Consider the following 17,868-nt stretch of genomic DNA (forward strand, 5'->3'; position numbering starts at 1 on the left):
TGAGATTCCTTATGGGACAGAGTTCCATCAAAGCCAATTTCAAAAGCCTATGTGAAAAATAATTATTCTTGTTGCACTTTATACAGATAATCTGGCCAAGTATAACAAAGCAAATCGGTCATCGGTCATACTATAATTTGTCTTTAGTAAAAATGGGACATTGGAGAGAGAAAAAAATTGTTTTTTGAGAACTATGGTACACCCGTCAATAGATTCTGGTCTCATCAGTTGTTTTTGAGTTTTTTTCCTGCAATTTAGGCTGACCTTGCTTTCTCCTGTGAACCAATCAGTGATCTCTGACTGAAGTGCAGGGAAAAAAAAAGAGGGATGGCTAATGTAAAAATCTGGATCAATATTCTAATTCTGGGCACATAATAGAATCAGTGATCCCTTATCAGCGAGGTTCTAACAGTTGCCAGTTCATGGAAAGTCTTCTAATTTAGTTTACTTGGGATAGTTTTACTTATTTTGCTTTACTGTTATGGAATATATTGCTGTTGTACTCTTTGTACAGGGATGCAGGATAAGCTTACTAAATGTTTTATTAAACACTTATTAATCTTTCAGATATCATGTTTTGTCAGAACTCAGTTATGGATGGTCCTCAGCAAACTGATGTGTTCTGAACGAGCGCCTCTCTACCACGGATACAAGAGATCTTAATAATTAGGCAGGAATATCATCACCCCATTCAGCAAGAAGAAGTTACAAAAGGTAGATCTTCGTCCCTCTACAACCCTTAGGATGAAGGATTCTCTTATAAATGAGGGGGGGAACGTCAGAGGTGTTTAAACCAGAGTGACTCCATCTTGAATAGGGGCTGAGTAAAATAAGGCTGAAAGACCTGTTAGGCTGCTGCATTCCCAGTAGGTTAGGCATTTTAAGTCACAGGATGAGATGGGAGTTCAACATAAGATACAGGCCGTAAAGACTATGCTGATAAAACAGGTTGCAGTAAAAAAGCTAGCCAAAACCCACCAAAACCAAGATGGCAACAAGAGTAGACCTCTGGTTGTCCTCACTGCTCATTATATGCTAATTATAATGTATCAGCATGCTAAAAGACACTCTAACCAGCACCATGACAGTTTACAGATGCCATGGTAATATCCAGAAGTTACCCGATATAGTCTAAAAAGGGGAAGAATCCTCAGTTCTGGGAACTGCCCACCCCTTTCCCAGAAAATTCATTAATAATCCACTCCTTGCTTAGCATATAATCAAGAAATAACCATAAAAGTGGGCAACCAGCAGCCCTCAGGACTGCTCAACCTATGGGGTAACCATTCTTTTATTTACTTTCCTAATAAACGTGTGTTCACTTTACTGTAAAAAGAAAGAAAAAAAAAGAAAGAAAGAAAGGAAGGAAGAAAGAGAGAGAAAGGAAGGAAGAAAGGAAGGAAGGAAGGAAGGAAGGAAGGAAGGAAGGAAGGAAGGAAGGAAGGAAGGAAGGAAGGAAGGAAGGAAGGAAGGAAGGAAGGGAAAGAGAAAGAAAGCAAGTAAGAAAATAATAATGAGTATACCATCAACAACTCTGTGCCAAAACGTGTCAAAACATGTTAAGTAGGCCAGGTGCAGTAGCTCTTGCCTGTAACCTTAGCACTTTGGGAGGCCAATGAGGGCAGATTGCTGGAGCTCAGGAATTTGTGACCAGATAAAAGGGGGCTACTATACATTGTGGAATGGCTAAATGGAGCTAATTATCATACACATTGCCTCACATACTATTTTTTTGTGGTGAGACCACTTAAAATATACTCTCAGTATTTTTCAAGAATACACTGTTATTTACTGTAGTCACCATGTGGTACAAAAGATTTCTTGAAATTATTCCTCCTAACTGAAATTTTGTATCCTTTGACCAACATTTCCCCAGTAATCCCCACCCACCCAAGTCTCTGATAACCACCATTCTACTCTCCATCCAGAAATTGAACTTTTATCAGTTCACTTTTTCAGATTCTACATAGATGTGAGACCCTGTGGTATCTGTCTTTCTGTTCCTGGCTTATTTCACTTAACATAATGTCCTCCAGGCCTATCCAGGTCACAAAAAACAGAATTTCCTTCTTTAAGATTGAATGATATTCCCTTGTGCATACTGTCATGTGCCACATAACAACACTGAGGTCAATGATGGACAGCATATTTAACAGTGGTCCCTTAAGATTATAAGAGAGCTGAAAAATTCCTATTGCAGGCTGGGTGCAATGGCTCACACCTGTAATCCCAGCATCTTGCCATGGGAGGAGGAGATGAGAGGACTGTTTAAGGCCAGGAGTTCAAGACCAACCTAGGCAGCATAATGAGATCCTGTCTCAACAACATTTTTTGTTTTTTTTTAATTAGCCAGGCATGTTGGTGCCTGCCTATAGTCCCAGCTACCTGGGAAGCTGAGGCGGGAGGATCACTTGAACCCAGGAGTTTGAGGAAGGTTCATCTGAGCTCAGGAGTTTGAGGTTAAAGTAAGCTATGACCACGTCACTACACATCAGCCTGGGTGAGAGAACTGGTCTCGAAAAAGAAAAAAACTCCTATGGCCTAATATCATAGCCATCATAAGTTCATAGCACAAGGACTACTTGGGTATTTGTTTTGATAGTGGTGTAAACAAACCTGCACTGCCAGTTGCATAAAAGTATAGCATATACAATTGTGTACAGTACATAATACTTTGTAATGATAATAAATGACTATGTTACTGATTTATGTATTTGCTAGACTACGCTTTTTATGGTTAGAGTGTACTCCTACCTATTTTTGTTTTTTGTTTCTTTTTTTGAAACGGAGTCTCACTCTGTCACCCAGGCTGGAGTGCAGTGGCATGATCTCGGCTCACTGCAATCTCTGCCTCCCGGGTTCACACCATTCTCCGGCCTCAGCCTCCTGAGTAGCTGGGACTACAGGCACCCACCACCACGCCCGGCTAATTTTTTGTATCTTTAGTAGAGACGGGGTTTTTCCATGTTGGTGAGGCTGGTCTCAAACTCCCAACCTCAGGTGATTCACCCACCTTCGGCCCCCCAAAGTGCTGGGATTACAGGCATGAGCTACTACACCTGACCTAGATTGGGTCTTTTTTAAAAAAATCTATTAACCACTGTCTTTTATTTATTTTCAAGACAGGGCCTTGCTCTGTCACACAGGCTAGATGGAGTGCAGTGGTACAATCAGCTCACTACAGCCTCAACCTTCTGGGCTCAAGTGACGCTCCTGCCTCAGCCTCTCGAGTAGCTAGGAATACAGGCACAAGCCACCATGCCTGGCTATTTTTTTTTTCTAGAAATGGGGTCTCACTATGTTGTCCAGGCTGGTCTCAAGCAATTCTTCTACTTTGGTCTCCCAAGTAGCTGGGAATACAGGCATGGGCCACTGTGCCCTTTTTTTTGGGGGGTGGGGATGGAGTTTCGCTCCTGTCTTCCAGGCTGGAGTGCAATGGTGCAATTTCAGCTCACTGCAACCTCTGCCTCCCGGGTTCAAGCGATTCTCTTGCCTCAGCCTCCTGAGTAGATGGAATTACAGACACCCACCCCATGCCCAGCTAATTTTTTTTTTTTTTTTTTGAGATGGAGTCTTGCTCTGTCACCAAGCTGGAGTGCAGTGGCACAACCTTGGTTCACTGCAACCTCTGCCTCCGGGGTTCAAGTGATTCCCCTGCCTCAGCCTCTCGAGTAGCTGGGACTACAGGCGCACATCCCCACGTCCGGCTAATTTTTTGTATTTTAGTAGAGACAGGGTTTCACCGTGTTGGCCAGGCTGGTCTCAATCTCCTGACTTTGTGATCTGCCCACCTCAGCCTCCCAAAGTGCTGGGATTATAGGCGTGAGCCACCCTGCCCAGCCACCCAGCTAATTTTTGTATTTTTAGTAGAGACGGGGTTTCACCATGTTGGTCAGGCTTTTCTTGAACTCCTGACCTCAGGTGATCCACCCGCCTCCGCTTTCCAAAGTGTTGGGATTACAGGCGTGAGCCATGGCGCCCAGCCAGTGCCTGGTTTCTAATAAATTTTTGATGTCACAATTTATATGTTTTTGTATTATGTATCTGTTAACAAATTACTCTTGTTATTATTATTTTTAATGGTTTTTGTCTTTTAACCTTCATACTAAAAATACAAATGATTTGCATACCACCACTATGGTATTAGAGTATTCTAAATTAACTCTACTTACATTTACCAGTAAGTTTTATACTTTTATTATTCTTTTTGTTACTAATTAGCAACTTTGTCTTTCAGCTTGAAGAAATTCTGTTAGCGTTTCTTGTAACACAGGTCTAGTGGTATAAACTCTGAGTTCTGGTTTGGGAAAATCTTCATCTCTCCTTCATTTCTGAAGGACAGCTGTGCCAGGTACAGTATTCTTGGTTGACGGGTTTGGTTTTTTATTTTCCTTCAATACTTTGAATATATCGTCCCCTCTACTACATCTCATAGTAATTTTGGGTTTTTCCAAGAGCTGGAAACCAGAGTTGTTTCTCATTGGCAAATCCACCCAAAACTTTAGCAAACAATTTGCTAAAAGTCACTTAAATTGTGTCACTCCCATATGCACAGATTTTTACTAAATTTTATGCCTACAGGGACATACAATGACATTAGCATGTTTCAAGAAAATCTCCTGGTCAGGCATGGTGGCTCATGCCTGTAATCCTAACACTTTGGGAAGCCGAGGCAGGTGGATTACCTGAGGTCAGGAATTCGAGACCAGCCGGGCCTACATGCTGAAACTCTGTCTCTACTAAAAATACAAAAATTAGCTGGGCGTGGTGGCAGGTGCCTGTAATCGCAGCTACTCAGAAGGCTGAGGCAGGAGAATCGACTGAACCCAGGACACAGAGGTTGCAGTGAGCCAAGATTACGCCATTGCACTCTAGCCTAGGCAACAAAAGCAAAACTCCATTTCAAAAAAAAAAAAGAAAATTTCCTACAGCTTTCCAAAGTACCTCATTCACCAATTCCGTTTATTTCAAAAACTTACTACCTCTCATTCTGTTTAAGTAACAGACAAATGTAAGTATATTCTTCCCACACATAGCATTCTCATCATTTACAGCCTTCACTTGTTACACAGGAATTGGCTTCACAAACCCAACATTCACATACCCCAGCTGAAAGCTGTAAATATTACCTAATGATTAAAAACAGTTTTAACAGTTTTTGAAATTCTAAAGTTTCTGCTCTGCCATCAGTCACCCAATCAAATATGTCCTGGTTATAAATACATACAAAAATTCCTAGTTTTTTACACTTTGCTGTTTGTTTTACTGCTAGGCTGCACTACCAAATTTTACCAAGGGGTGGCAAACTACAAACACAAATCTGAAAATTCCTACATTTTTATGTTCCAAGTAATGTAAAAAGGAACTATATCTGCAGAATGCTAGCAGAGGAGGGAATCTTAAAGATCAATTGGTGATCTTCAGTGGTTAAACAGTACAGATTCTGGAATCAGATTGATCTGAGTTAAGATCCCAGCTCTGTTGTTTACTATGTGTGCAACCTTGTTCAAGTTTCAGAACCTCTTTTTGCTTCCTTACCTGTAAAACGGGGTAACAACAGTACTTACCTCACAATGTTGCTTTGATGATTAAATAAAATGATCCATGTAAGCTGTTTTAGCACAATGCATGCCACATAGTCAAATTTCAACTATGATGGTGATCACTTCAAAATTCCTTGGATTATAAATTTTTATACCAGTCTACCAGCAATAAGGGACACGTATTACAAGTAAACCTAAGCACATCTCACTCTCTAAACAAATCACTACCAGCATATCCTTCCTGCCTAGATGCTGCTAGCAAAAATTTGGGGAAAAAAATTAAAGATTCCTAAAACATTCTGCTATTAAGGTAACATGTGGAAATCAAAGATTTTTTTTAACAGATAAATACATTCTATGATTCTATATATTAAAATTACAAAGAAGATACTAGCTATGGAGAAGGAGGTCCTATTAAGCTAACCATCCCACAGATAACTACCATAAATTCTTGACAAAAGATAAAAAAGAGGCCAGGCACAGTGGCTCATGCCTGTAATCCTAGCACTTTGGGAGGCCAAGATGGGAGGAATGCTTGAGGCCAGGAGTTTGAGACCAGCCTGGTCAACACAGCGAGACCTCATCTCTATCCGTTTAAAAAACATTTTTTTAAATAAAAAGATAAAAAAGACTTGAGGACACTGAAGAGCAACCAAAAGCAAGCAGAAATTAGATGGAGTCTACACTTAGAATAAAAGAATGGTATTGAGTGAGTTTCCCAATTTGTAAGGCTTTTTTGCCTGAAGATGGTCCAGCTAAATACCAATAGAAATCCCACAGTCTTACTGACTTATAGAACCAGAATACCTACTCAGTGCAAGATGAAAACAGCAGCTGGAAAGTGATGGGAAAGTTTAAGAGTCGAGAAAAGGAATCCTAAATACTTCATATTAACTCTACACAAATCTCTCGCTGACCCATGAAGAGCGTACACATGGGGCAGTCTCCAGGCAGCCCAGCTAACTAAAATAACTGAGTAGATATTCCTGCTGCCCATTGTAGGACAGACAGTTTGGAGTTGGAGTACAATAACTGTCTTAGCTTGGGATGCCACAACAAACACCACACAGACTTGGTGGGATAACAACTGAAATAAATTTTCTCACAGTTCTGGAGACTGAAAGTTCAAGATCAAGATTCCAGGAGGGCCAGTGTCTGATGAGGGCTCTCAGACAGCTGCCTCCTCACTGTGTCTTCACACAGTGAAGAGGGAGTGAATAAGCTCTCTGGTATCTCTTCTTCTCAGGACATAAATCCTATCAGACCCAGGGCCCCATCCTCATGATCTCATCTATCCCTGATGACCTCCATCTCCCAAAGTTCTCATCTCCAAATACCATCACACTGGAGGTTAGGGCTTCAAGATATGAATTCTTGGGGAGTGAGGGAGATCACAGGCATTTATTACATAATAACAACAACACACAAACACACACAGAGCACAGGATTAAAAGAGAACCCAGAGACCGGGCGTGGTGGCTCACACCCGTAATCCCAGCACTTTGGGAGGCTGAGGCAGGCAGATCACGAGGTCAGAAGTTTAAGACCAGCCTGACCAACATGATGAAACCCCATCTCTATTAAAAATACAAAAATCAGCCGGGCGTGGTGTCACGGGCCTGTAATCCCAGCTACTCAGGAGGCTGAGGCAGGAGAACTGCTTGAACCCACAAGGCAGAGGTTGCAGTGAGCTGAGATCATGCCACTGCACTCCAGCCTGGGCAACAGAACAAGACTCCGTATCAACGAAAAAAAAAAAGGTAACCTAGAGCCTCTACTAAGTAACAATCCCAATGTCCAACATACACTCCAAAATGACTAGATATGGTAATAGACAGGAAAATGTGACCCATACTCAAAAGAACGGTAATCAAATTAAAAGAAATTGCCTACTAATAAAATTCATGTGCTCAAGAAAAGAAAGTTAAATGACACTAAAGACCTAGAAATTGGCCGGGCACAGTGGCTCACACTTGTAATCCCAGCACTTTGGGAGGCCAAGGCAGGCATATCACGAGGTCAGGAGATCGAGACCAGTCTGACCGATATAGTGAAACCCCATCTCTACTAAAAAAAAAAATACAAAAAATCAGCCAGGCATGGTGCCGGGCGCCTGTAGTCCTAACTGCTCGGGAGGCTGAGGCAGAACGGCGTGAACCCAGGAGGCGGACCTTGCAGTGAGCCAAGATGTGCCACTGCACTCCAGCCTGGGCAACAGAGTGAGACTCCGTCTCAAAACAAACAAACATAGAAATTCAGAGTTATGTGATAAATTTGTACATGGGTCAACCTGCCTGCCAAGGATAACACAGACAATGACAAATAAGCCTAGCCTAAAGCAAAATGTTGAAGTAAGCTGGCACTCTCTGACTTCCCCTATCAGAGTCCAATACATTTGACTTTCTGACACTCTTAGACCCTACTCTCAAGTTCCATTCATATATATATATATATATATATATATATATATATATATACTATACACACATACACATACACGTAATTTTATTATGTCACGGAGTTCCACTCTTACTCTAAACTGGCTGCCAACTACTCAACTAATTAATAATTAGATATTACTGGCATTTTAGATGCAAATCCTATGAGAGAGATTTAAAGATACTATTGAAAAGCATCTATAATTCTGTAACAACTGGTAGAAAAGTTCTATATATTTAAAAACTTAATGCCAGGTGCAGTGGCTCAAGCCTGTAATCCCAACACTTTGGGAGGCCAAGGCAGGAGGACCACTTAAGCCAAGGAGTTCAAGATCAACCTGGGCAACAGAGTGAGAAGCCCATCTTTGCAAAAAAAAAAAAAAAAAAAAAAAAATTTTGAGATGAAGTCTCACTCTGTCACCCAGGCTGGAGTGCAATGGTGCGACCTCAGCTTACTGCAACCTCCACCTCCTGGGTTCAAATGATTCTCCTGCCTCAGCCGCCCGAGTAGCTGGGACTACAGGTGCACGCCACCACACCTGGCTAATTTTTCTATTTTTAGTAGAGATGGGGTTTCACCATGTTGGTGAGGATGGTCTCAATCTCCTGACCTGGTGATCTACCCACCTCGGCCTTCCAAAGTGCTGGGATTACAGGCATGAGCCACCGCACCCAGGCAAAAATTTTAACTAGCTAGGTTGGTGGTATGGGCCTGTCATTTTAGGTACTTGGGAGGCTGAAGTGGCAAGATCACTTGAGTGTAGGAGGCTGGGAATGCAGTTAAGCCATGATCATGCCACTGCACTCTGACATGGGCAACAGGGCAAGACACTATCCAAAAAAAAAAGAAAAGAAAACTTGGACATTCACACTGCAAGTAAGCCATATCAACCCATTATCTATCAGTGAGTAGGGTGTTGATACTTTTGTTGATACATTCACGATAGGTTTCTACAGGTTTTATTTTATACATATATATATATATATATATATTTTTTTTTTTTTTTTTTTTTTTTTTTTGAGACAGATTCTTATTTTGTCGCCCAGGCTGGGGTGCAGTGGTGCAATCTGGAGTCACTGCAACCTCCATTTCCGGGTTCAACCAATTCTCATGCCTCAGTCTTGCAAGAAGCTGGGATTACAGGTGCACACCACCACATCCAGCTGATTTTTATATTTTTAGTAGAGACAGGGTTATCCACGTTGGCCAGGCTGGTCTCAAACACCTGGCCTCAAGCAATCCACCCGCCTCAGCCTCCCAAAGTACTGGCATTACAGGCGAGAGTCACCATGCCCCGTCTTTTCCTGCTGCTTTTAACAAAGAGTTACACCGATCCAGAAATCTATTTAGCTTAATGACTTTTCTAAACTACTAAGGATTGCCTCAGAGTATGTGTCTCTGCACTTGTCAAATAAAATGCATGGCCAGGTGGTGGCTCACGCCCGTAATCCCAGCATTTTGGGAGGCCGAGGCAGGTGGATCACTTGAGGTCAGGAGTTCGAGACCAGCCTGGCCAACATGGTGAAACCCCATCTCTAATAAAAATATAAATATTAGCTGGGCATGGTGGCAGGTGCCTGTAATCCTAGCTACTTGGGAGGCTGAGAGAGGAGAGTCACCTGAACCCAGGAGGCAGAGGCTGCAGGGAGCACCACTGCACTCCAGCCTGGGTGCCAGAGCAAGACTCCATCTCAAAAAATACAAAAATAAAAATAAAATAAAATAGCCTACAGACTAATATGTGTAATCCCAGTACTTTAGGAGGCCAAGGTAGGTAGATCACTTGAGACCAGGAGTTCAAGACCAGCCTGAGCAACATGGCAAACCCTGTCTCCACTAAAAACACAAATTTTTTAAAAATAAAAATAAAAACCCAAAAAGTAGCCCAATGTGGTGGCGCAACCTGTAACCTCAGCTACTTGGGAAGCTGCAGCAGGAGAACGGCTTGAACCTGGGAGGCGGAGATGCAGTGAGCCAAGATCACACCACTGAACTCTAGCCTAAATGACAGAGTGAGACACTTGTCTAAAAAAAAAAAAAAAAAAAAAAAAGACAACTGAGTTGTAAATTATCTGTCCTGTCCTAAGGTTAATACACAGAAATTTGATAGTAAAGGAAATTCTATTAGATTTCATTATCATTTGAAGAAAATCAAGTACAGCAAACTTTTTAAGTTATAACTTTTTTTTTTTTTTTGAGGCAGAGTCTCACTCTGTTGCCGGGGCTGGAGTGCAGTGGCCGGATCTCAGCTCACTGCAAGCTCTGCCTCCCAGGTTTATGCCATTCTCCTGCCTCAGCCTCCCGAGTAGCTGGGACTACAGGCGCCCGCCACTTCGCCCGGCTAGTTTTTGTATTTTTAGTAGAGACGGGGTTTCACCGTGTTAGCCAGGATGGTAGTTATAACTTTTTTAAAAAGAACCTTAACTTTTTAAACTTGACATAACATCTGTCATCTGAGGTCTTATAAATATACACGTCCCTGAATATCAAAGGTCTTCTCCAAGTTTCTATAGTTTGGCAGGTCAATACCTACTCTACCACTTTTAGCCTTGCAACCGCTGGCAAGTGATTTTTGATTCTCTGCTCTTTATACATAAATAATGGAGAAAACAGTATTGACTTCACAGAGTTTTCCTGAGGGATTAATATATGTAAAGTGCCAGGTGAGGTGGCTCACACCTGTAATCCCAGCACTTTGGGAGGCTGAGGTGGGTGAATCACAAGGTCAAGAGTTCAAGACCAGCCTGACCAACATGCTGAAACTCCGACTCTACTAAAAATACAAAAATTAGCCAGGCATGGTGGCACACGCCTGTAATCCCAGCTACTCAGGAGGCTGAGACAGGAGAATCACTTGAACCCAGGAGGCGGAGATTGCAGTGAGCTGTGATCATGCCATGCACTTCAGCCTGGGTGACCGAGACTCTGTCTCAAAATATATATATATATATGTATATGTATATATATAAAGCATTCAGAGCAATGGCCACAACTAAATGCTGACACGTTAGCTAATGCAAAAATTTGCCTAAAGCCTGTTACATACTTCTCTTAGTCTAGAGTATCTTCCGGGTATTGGGTATGATAAATTAGACTAGGAAGACTATCAGTTCATATACTAAAGAGTAATGTATAGCCCTATCTTTCTAGTCTAATTATGTTTCTCCAGTGTCCTCCTAATAGTAATAGTCTGCTTCTCAGGTAACTTTCCTCCTGTCATCTCCAGTGTACTACCAAACTGCCTGCAGAAAGCAGAAAACTAAGCCTGTTAAATTTCACTTTGCACATATTTCTCAATCAGTGAACTCTGTCTCAAGGTTGCTATATTATTGATGACTTAGCTCAAAAGCTTTCTGCTCACTTTCCACAAGGAGCTTGGTTTCCAAAGGTTAAGGTTTCCAGAAGTCTGGCCATTGGATAGTTAAGGTGTTACGTTATTGACATGTTTACCCAATGGTAAGAGCGGTAAACAGCGTTTCACAGACTTTAATCCTAATATTGCGAATCCTAAGTAACCCTAATATTGCTCCTTAGGTCAAGTAGAGAAAAGGTTATCATCTGTCTTTTACAGATTGAGAAGATAACAGTGATGCTCACAAAAGACTGTAACAGGCGGTGGCTCACACCTGTAATCCCAGCACTTTGGGAGGCCTATCATGGGTGGGTGGATGATGAGGTCAGGAGTTAAGAGACCAGCCTGGCCAACATGGTGACACCCCATTTCTACTAAAAATACAAAACTTAGTTGGGCATGGTGGTAGGCACCGGTAATCCCAGCTACTCCAGAGGGTGAGGCAGAAAAATCTCTTGAAACCGGAAGACAGAGATTTGCCGTGAGCCAACATCACACCACCGCACTCCAGCCTGGGCGAAAGAGCAAAACTCAGTCTCAAAAAAAAAAAAAAAAAGAAGACCGTGACCTGGAAAAAATATGTCAAGACTCAAGTCTTGACTTACCAACTTCAAAAAACTGCTTACCTCCACACACCAAAATTCCTTTAACAGGGTTCTAAAACCTCTACATGATCAGAAAACTAAATACACACTACTAGAAAAACAGGTTAAAAAAATCCAGAGCATGAGGTCAGGAGACAGAGACTAGCCTGGCCAACATGGTGAAACCCCATCTCTACTAAAAATATAAAAATTACCTGGGCGTTGTGGTGCATGCCTGTAATCCCAGCTACTTGGGAGGCTGAGGCAGGAGAATCGCTTGAACCCAGGAGGCGAAGGTTGCAGTGAGCCAAGATCGCACCATTGCACTCCAGCCTGGGCAACAAGAGCGAAACTCTGCCTCAAAAAAAAAAAAAAAAAAAAAAAAAAAACCAGAGCAATTTTCTAAATTCAAAATTAACTGCACCAAACAGTCAACAAAATCTCTAAAAGAACTAACAATTTAAATTAGAACTAATCATATTTTTATAAAGTACAAGAGCTCCAATTCTCCAAGTCAAATACTGCATTCACATTCAGCTAATCTAATAATTGCAAAAGCACCATCTAAAAGTGACACCCATCTTAAGTTCTTTTTATTGATTCACATAAATGACTCAGTTAAAAATCCCCACAGTCAGGCCGGGCACGGTGGCTCATGCCTGTAATCCCAGCGCTTTGGGAGGTCGAGGTGAGCAGATCACAAGGTCAGGAGATAGAGACCATCCTGGCTAACGCGGTGAAACCTGTCTCTACTAACAATACAAAAAAATTAGCTGGGCGTGGTGGCGGGCTCCTGTAGTCCCAGCTACTCGGGAGGCTGAGGCAGGAGAATGGCGTGAACCCAGGAGGTGGAGTTTGCAGTGAGCCAAGATACCCAGCTACTTTGGAGGCTGAGGCAGGAGAATGGCGTGAACCCGGGAGGTGGAGTATGCAGCGAGCCGAGATTCCCAGCTACTTTGGAGGCTGAGGCAGAAGAATGGCGTGAACCCAGGAGGTGGAGTTTGCAGTGAGCCGAGATTCCCAGCTACTTTGGAGGCTGAGGCAGGAGAATGGCGTGAACCCAGGAGGTGGAGCTTGCAGTGAGCCGAGATTGGTGGAGCTTGCAGTGAGCCGAGATTGCGCCACTGCACTCCAGCCTGGGCGACAGAGCTCTGTCTCAAAAAACAAAAAAAAAATCTTCATAGTCGAGTAATGCTTATGTCCTAAACTAACCTCAACCACTGAATTTTGCTTCCTGGTACCACACTTTTTTTTTTTTTTTTTTTTTTTTTTTTTTGAGACAGGGTCTGGTTCTGCTACCCAGGCTGCTGTGCAGTGGCATGATCTCAGCTCACTGCAACCTCAAGCCATCCTCCCACCTCAGCCTCCCAAGTAGCTGGGACCACAGGTGCACATCACCATGCCCAGCTATTTTTTTTTTTTTTTTTTGGTAGAGACTGGGTTACACCATCTTTCCCAGGCTAGTCTTGTACTCCTGGGCTCAAGGGATCCACCCGCCTCAGTCTCTCAAAGTGCTAGGATTATAAGCACGAGCCACTGCACCCTGACCCAGGTAACTTAAAGGAGACATTTAACAGGCAGTCACTTAAAAAAAAAAACTGCAATTTACTTATATGTTGAAAGATTTCCCAAAAAGAAAGGAGAAAAGAAAACCCAGAATGAAATAATAGATCAATGACAAAACTAAATGGCTACTACAAAAACTATTAGATGAATAACTTATGGGGTACTTCACAACAGAGAGATCAGGCATCACACAACACGAATCCACTGGTCAATCTTAACATTAAAAAAAAAAAAAGGGCCGGGCGCGGTGGCTCAAGCCTGTAATCCCAGCACCTTGGGAGGCCGAGACGGGCGGATCACGAGGTCAGGAGATCGAGGCCATCCTGGCTAACACGGTGAAACCCCCGTCTCTACTAAAAATACAAAAACTAGCCGGGCGAGGTGGCGGGCGCCTGTAGTACCAGCTACTCGGGAGGCTGAGGCAGGAGAATGGCGGGAACCCAGGAGGCGGAGCTTGCAGTGAGCTGAGATCTGGCCACTGCACTCCAGTCCGGGCGACAGAGCGAGACTCCGCCTCAAAAAAAAAAAAAAAAAAAAAAGAAGCCAGGTGCAGTGGCTCACGCCTATAATCCTAACACTTTCGGAGGCCAAGGTGGATGGATCGCCTGAGGTCAGGAGTTCGAGACCAGCCTGGCCAACATGGCAAACCCTGTCTCTACTAAAAATACAAAAATTAGCCAGGCATGGTGGCAGATGCCCCTAATCCCAGCTTCCGAAGGCTGGGGCAGCAGAATCGCTTGAACCAGGGAGGCAGAGGTTGCAGTAAGCCAGGCACTCCAGTCTGGGCAACAAGAGCAAGACTCTGTCCTAAAAAAACAAAACAAAACAAAACAAACAACAACAAAAAAAGAGCAAGACTCCATCTCAAAAAACAAAGACAGTATGTGCCTCTTAATGTAATGCAACAAAAAGTACCTAGTACTATCTATGAGTATTGTCAAAGCATGTAACTAGAATCTGATCAAGTCTCTTTTTTTTTTTTGAGACAGAATCTCACCCAGGCTGGAGAGAATGGCACGATCTTGGCTCACTGCAACCTCTGCCTCCAAGTTCAAGAGATTCTCCTGCCTCAGCCTCACGAGTAGCTGGGATTATAGGCGCCCATCACGATGCCCAGCTAATTTTTTGTATTTTTAGGAGAGATGGGGTTTCACCATGTTGGCCAGGCTGGTTTTGAACTCCTGACCTCAAGTGATCCGTGATCAGCCTGTTGCTGCCTCCCAAAGTGCAGGGATTACCGCGCCCTGCCTGATCAAGTTCTTTTTTTTTTTTTTTTTTTTTGAGACGGAGTCTCACTCTGTAACCCAGGCTGGAGTGCAGTGGCACGATGTCCGCTCACTGCAACCTCCACCTCCCAGGTTCAAACTACTTTCCTGCCTTAGCCCCCTGAGTAGCTGGTATTACAGGCGAGCGCCACCACGCCTGGCTACTGATCAAGTCTTTAGACGAACTACCAGTTCACAGGAAATAAAGAGGAAAGACCGGGCAAAGTGGGGCATACCTGCAATCCCAACACTTTGGGAGGCGAGGCAGGTGGATCACCAGAAGTCAGGAGTTCAAGACCACCCTGGCCAATATGGTGAAACCCCGTCTCCACTAAAAATACAAAAATTAGCCAGGTGTGGTGGCTCGCACCTGTAGTCCCAGCTACTTGGGAGGCTGAGGCAGAAGAATCACTTGAACCCAGAAGGCGGAGGTTGCAGTCAGCCGAGATCACTACACTGCACTCAGGCTGGGCAACAAAGTGAGACCCCGCCTCAAAAAAGAAAAAAGAAAAAAAATACAGAGGAGAAAGAAACATGTTACACGACAGGGATGCATTCAACAAAATCCAAACTGATGGAAATTCTACAAGGCAAATGATGGGGTTTTTTTTTTTCAACAAATAAATGGTAAACGACACCCCCACACCCCAAGAGAGAAGGTACTAGAGACTGAAAGAGTTACCAACCAAATGCTATGTGCAGAATTATTTGTAACCTGATTCAAACAAATCAACTGACTAAAACATGAGACAATCAGGGAAATACACTGAATATTTAATATTAAGCAATTATTCATTTTTAGGTGTGATAATAATATTGTAGTTATGTTAAAAAGTCCTTGTCTTTTTAGACATAAACACAATAAAGTATCCATAAATGACACTTGTCTGGGATTTGCTTTAAAATTATCCCATTGAGGAAAAACAGGAGGAGTAATAGAAGAAATAAAATTCACATGGCTGAAGCTGTTGAAACTGGCCAATGGGTATATATGGTAGTTTATTCTACAACATATCTTCGCATGTTTGAAATCTCCCATGTTGGCCTGGCGCGGTGGTTCACACCTGTAATCCTAGCACTTTCGGAAGCTGCGGTGGGTGGATCACCTGAGGTCAGTTTTTAGAGACCAGCCTGTCAAACATGGTGAAACCCCATCTCTACTAAAAATGCAAAAATTAGCCGGGCATGGTGGCTACAGTTCCAGCTACTCGGGAGCCTGCGGCAGGAGAATCGCTTGAACTCGGGAGACAGAGGTTGCAGTGAGCAGAGATCGCACCACTGCACTCCAGCCTGGGCGACAGAGTGAGACCCTGTCTCAAAACAAACAAACAAACAAAAAGAATAAGGTGGAAAATAGTAGAAGATACATTGTTCAAAGTATTAATACATTTGTGGTTTAAGTAAAACTCTTATTTCAGTGTTGTATGGCACTTGAATAGCATCCAGTGAAAAGCAAACTTGCCAGACTCCAGCAGAGGGAGAGTTGTTTGCACAAAGCCTATTAATATTAAATTCAAGTACTGATCAAAAATACCTACTCTGCTCTTCATGTCCCTGATGTAAATGACTTTCTTTTTAAGAAATCTTCAAAACTGGTTCCTGATATCCAAAAACAAAAAGCTCTATCGGAAGCTGCAATGCACCGCCTCCCTCTCTGCATTCCGCACCTTTTGGGTTAAAACACGATCAGCCGTTCTCTGTGGCAATGGATGAAGTAGTTCGACTTAAATCCTGACTGACAGGACATCGTCTTGGTCCCCACAAAGTCTCCCCCCAGCCACCAAAATCCTTAATTCTTGCTAAAGAAAAAAGATCTACTATCAATATTGTCAAATCCCTCCGTTTTGGCTCCAAAAAGGAAATGTACCTGTAGAGTATCCGCTGCACAGCAAACAAGGCACTGCTCCAAACGCGTGTCCTCTACCCCCTTTTTGCACCCTTCCAGCCCTCCCTCCCTTTTTCCATGCAGAACTTGAACAGAGCATTTGGCTCCCGTATCTGCCAGCAACTGGCGCCAGGAGGACCGTGCTCCCAGGAGATGCGGGGCTTGAAGGCTGAGCGCTGCGTCGGGCGCGCTGCGGCCGCTCAGTTCAGCCCAGCCAAGTAGTCCCCGGCTCGCGCCTCTGCCGCCTCGAGAGGCCCTCGCTGGGAGCCGAGTCTCGGCTCAGGGGATTCCCGAAAAGAAGTGTCGCGTCGGTCTTGCTACCTGCTCCCGCCCCTCACCCCCGAACGAACTGCACACCAGTCCCGCGAGGACAAATCCGGAAGCCTCAAGACAATTCGGGGGTCCTTCGCCGCATGGAACGCAGCTCCCTACAAACTTGCCTGCCAAGTCTCTCCTTTACCGCCCGCAACCCCAGGACCATTCCCTGCCCGGGCCTGCGTGGGTCCAGTACCATTCTCCTCACGGGGCGGACTCCGGAAGGGCAGCAACTCCACCTCCTCCTCCTCCGCGGCCTGTAGCCATCTATCGGGAAGCGTCTCCGGAGGCGGCAGCAGAGGCCGCCGGACAAGGAACGCCCAGGGAAACCTTCTCAGAACTAACTCAGCTCCGGCGCTAGCAGCAGAAGCCGAGTCTTTCATAATTGTGCGACCAACTCCTCCGGGTGACTGGCCACAGGGACGCGCCCGCGCCCGCCTCCGCCGGCGACGGGGCTGGGGACGGACCACGTGAGCCGCGCGGCGCGTGCGTCGCCGCCCGCGGGTCGGGTCACGTGAAGGGCGCGCGCTCCCTCGCTTCCAGGCCGCCTCCCTGCGCGCCGCGCGTACGCGCCGGGCAGGAGCGCGCCCCCACGCCGACCGCCTCCGGGTTCCCCAAAAGTGGTGGGGTGTTCACGCCGTATATCCGTTGGATACCTAGGCAGGACCTGGACAAACATCTGCCTCAACTATGAGAGTGGAACTTGGGGAATCGGAGGTTGAGGGTTAAGGTTGCAGGCTTCCGGATGCTGTTTGGAGTTGCTGTGTGGGCTCATTCCGCTCACCAGGCCTGGGCAGTGCCGACCCGCTCCAGCAAACTCTAGTGTCGCAACACACTCTCTGTGCTTCAGAGCGGGTAGAGGCTTTAAATGTTACTCTCTCCTGTCCAGAATGCAAAATCATCTTCTTACCCCGATCAT

General features: G+C 44.3%; 1 protein-coding gene across 4 annotated transcripts in view; it reads right to left on the reverse strand.

Moving 5' to 3' along the window:
* The window catches only part of TRPM7 (transient receptor potential cation channel subfamily M member 7), a 130,598-nt gene extending 113,128 nt beyond the window's left edge, over positions 1 to 17,470 (reverse strand). Inside the window, exon 1 of one of the 4 annotated variants that reach the window (XM_030930713.1) lies at positions 17,146 to 17,470. In XM_030930713.1, the coding sequence (XP_030786573.1) occupies positions 17,146 to 17,148 (3 nt within the window). In that variant the 5' untranslated portion in view covers positions 17,149 to 17,470. The remainder of the gene's footprint in view (positions 1 to 17,145) is intronic. The other 3 variants (XM_010356602.2, XM_010356603.2, XM_010356604.2) reach the window with 3 other exon arrangements.
* Between the last annotated feature and the right edge of the window lie 398 nt (positions 17,471 to 17,868).

This window comes from Rhinopithecus roxellana, chromosome 5 (assembly GCF_007565055.1).
Source record: "Rhinopithecus roxellana isolate Shanxi Qingling chromosome 5, ASM756505v1, whole genome shotgun sequence".
NCBI lineage: Eukaryota > Metazoa > Chordata > Mammalia > Primates > Cercopithecidae > Rhinopithecus > Rhinopithecus roxellana.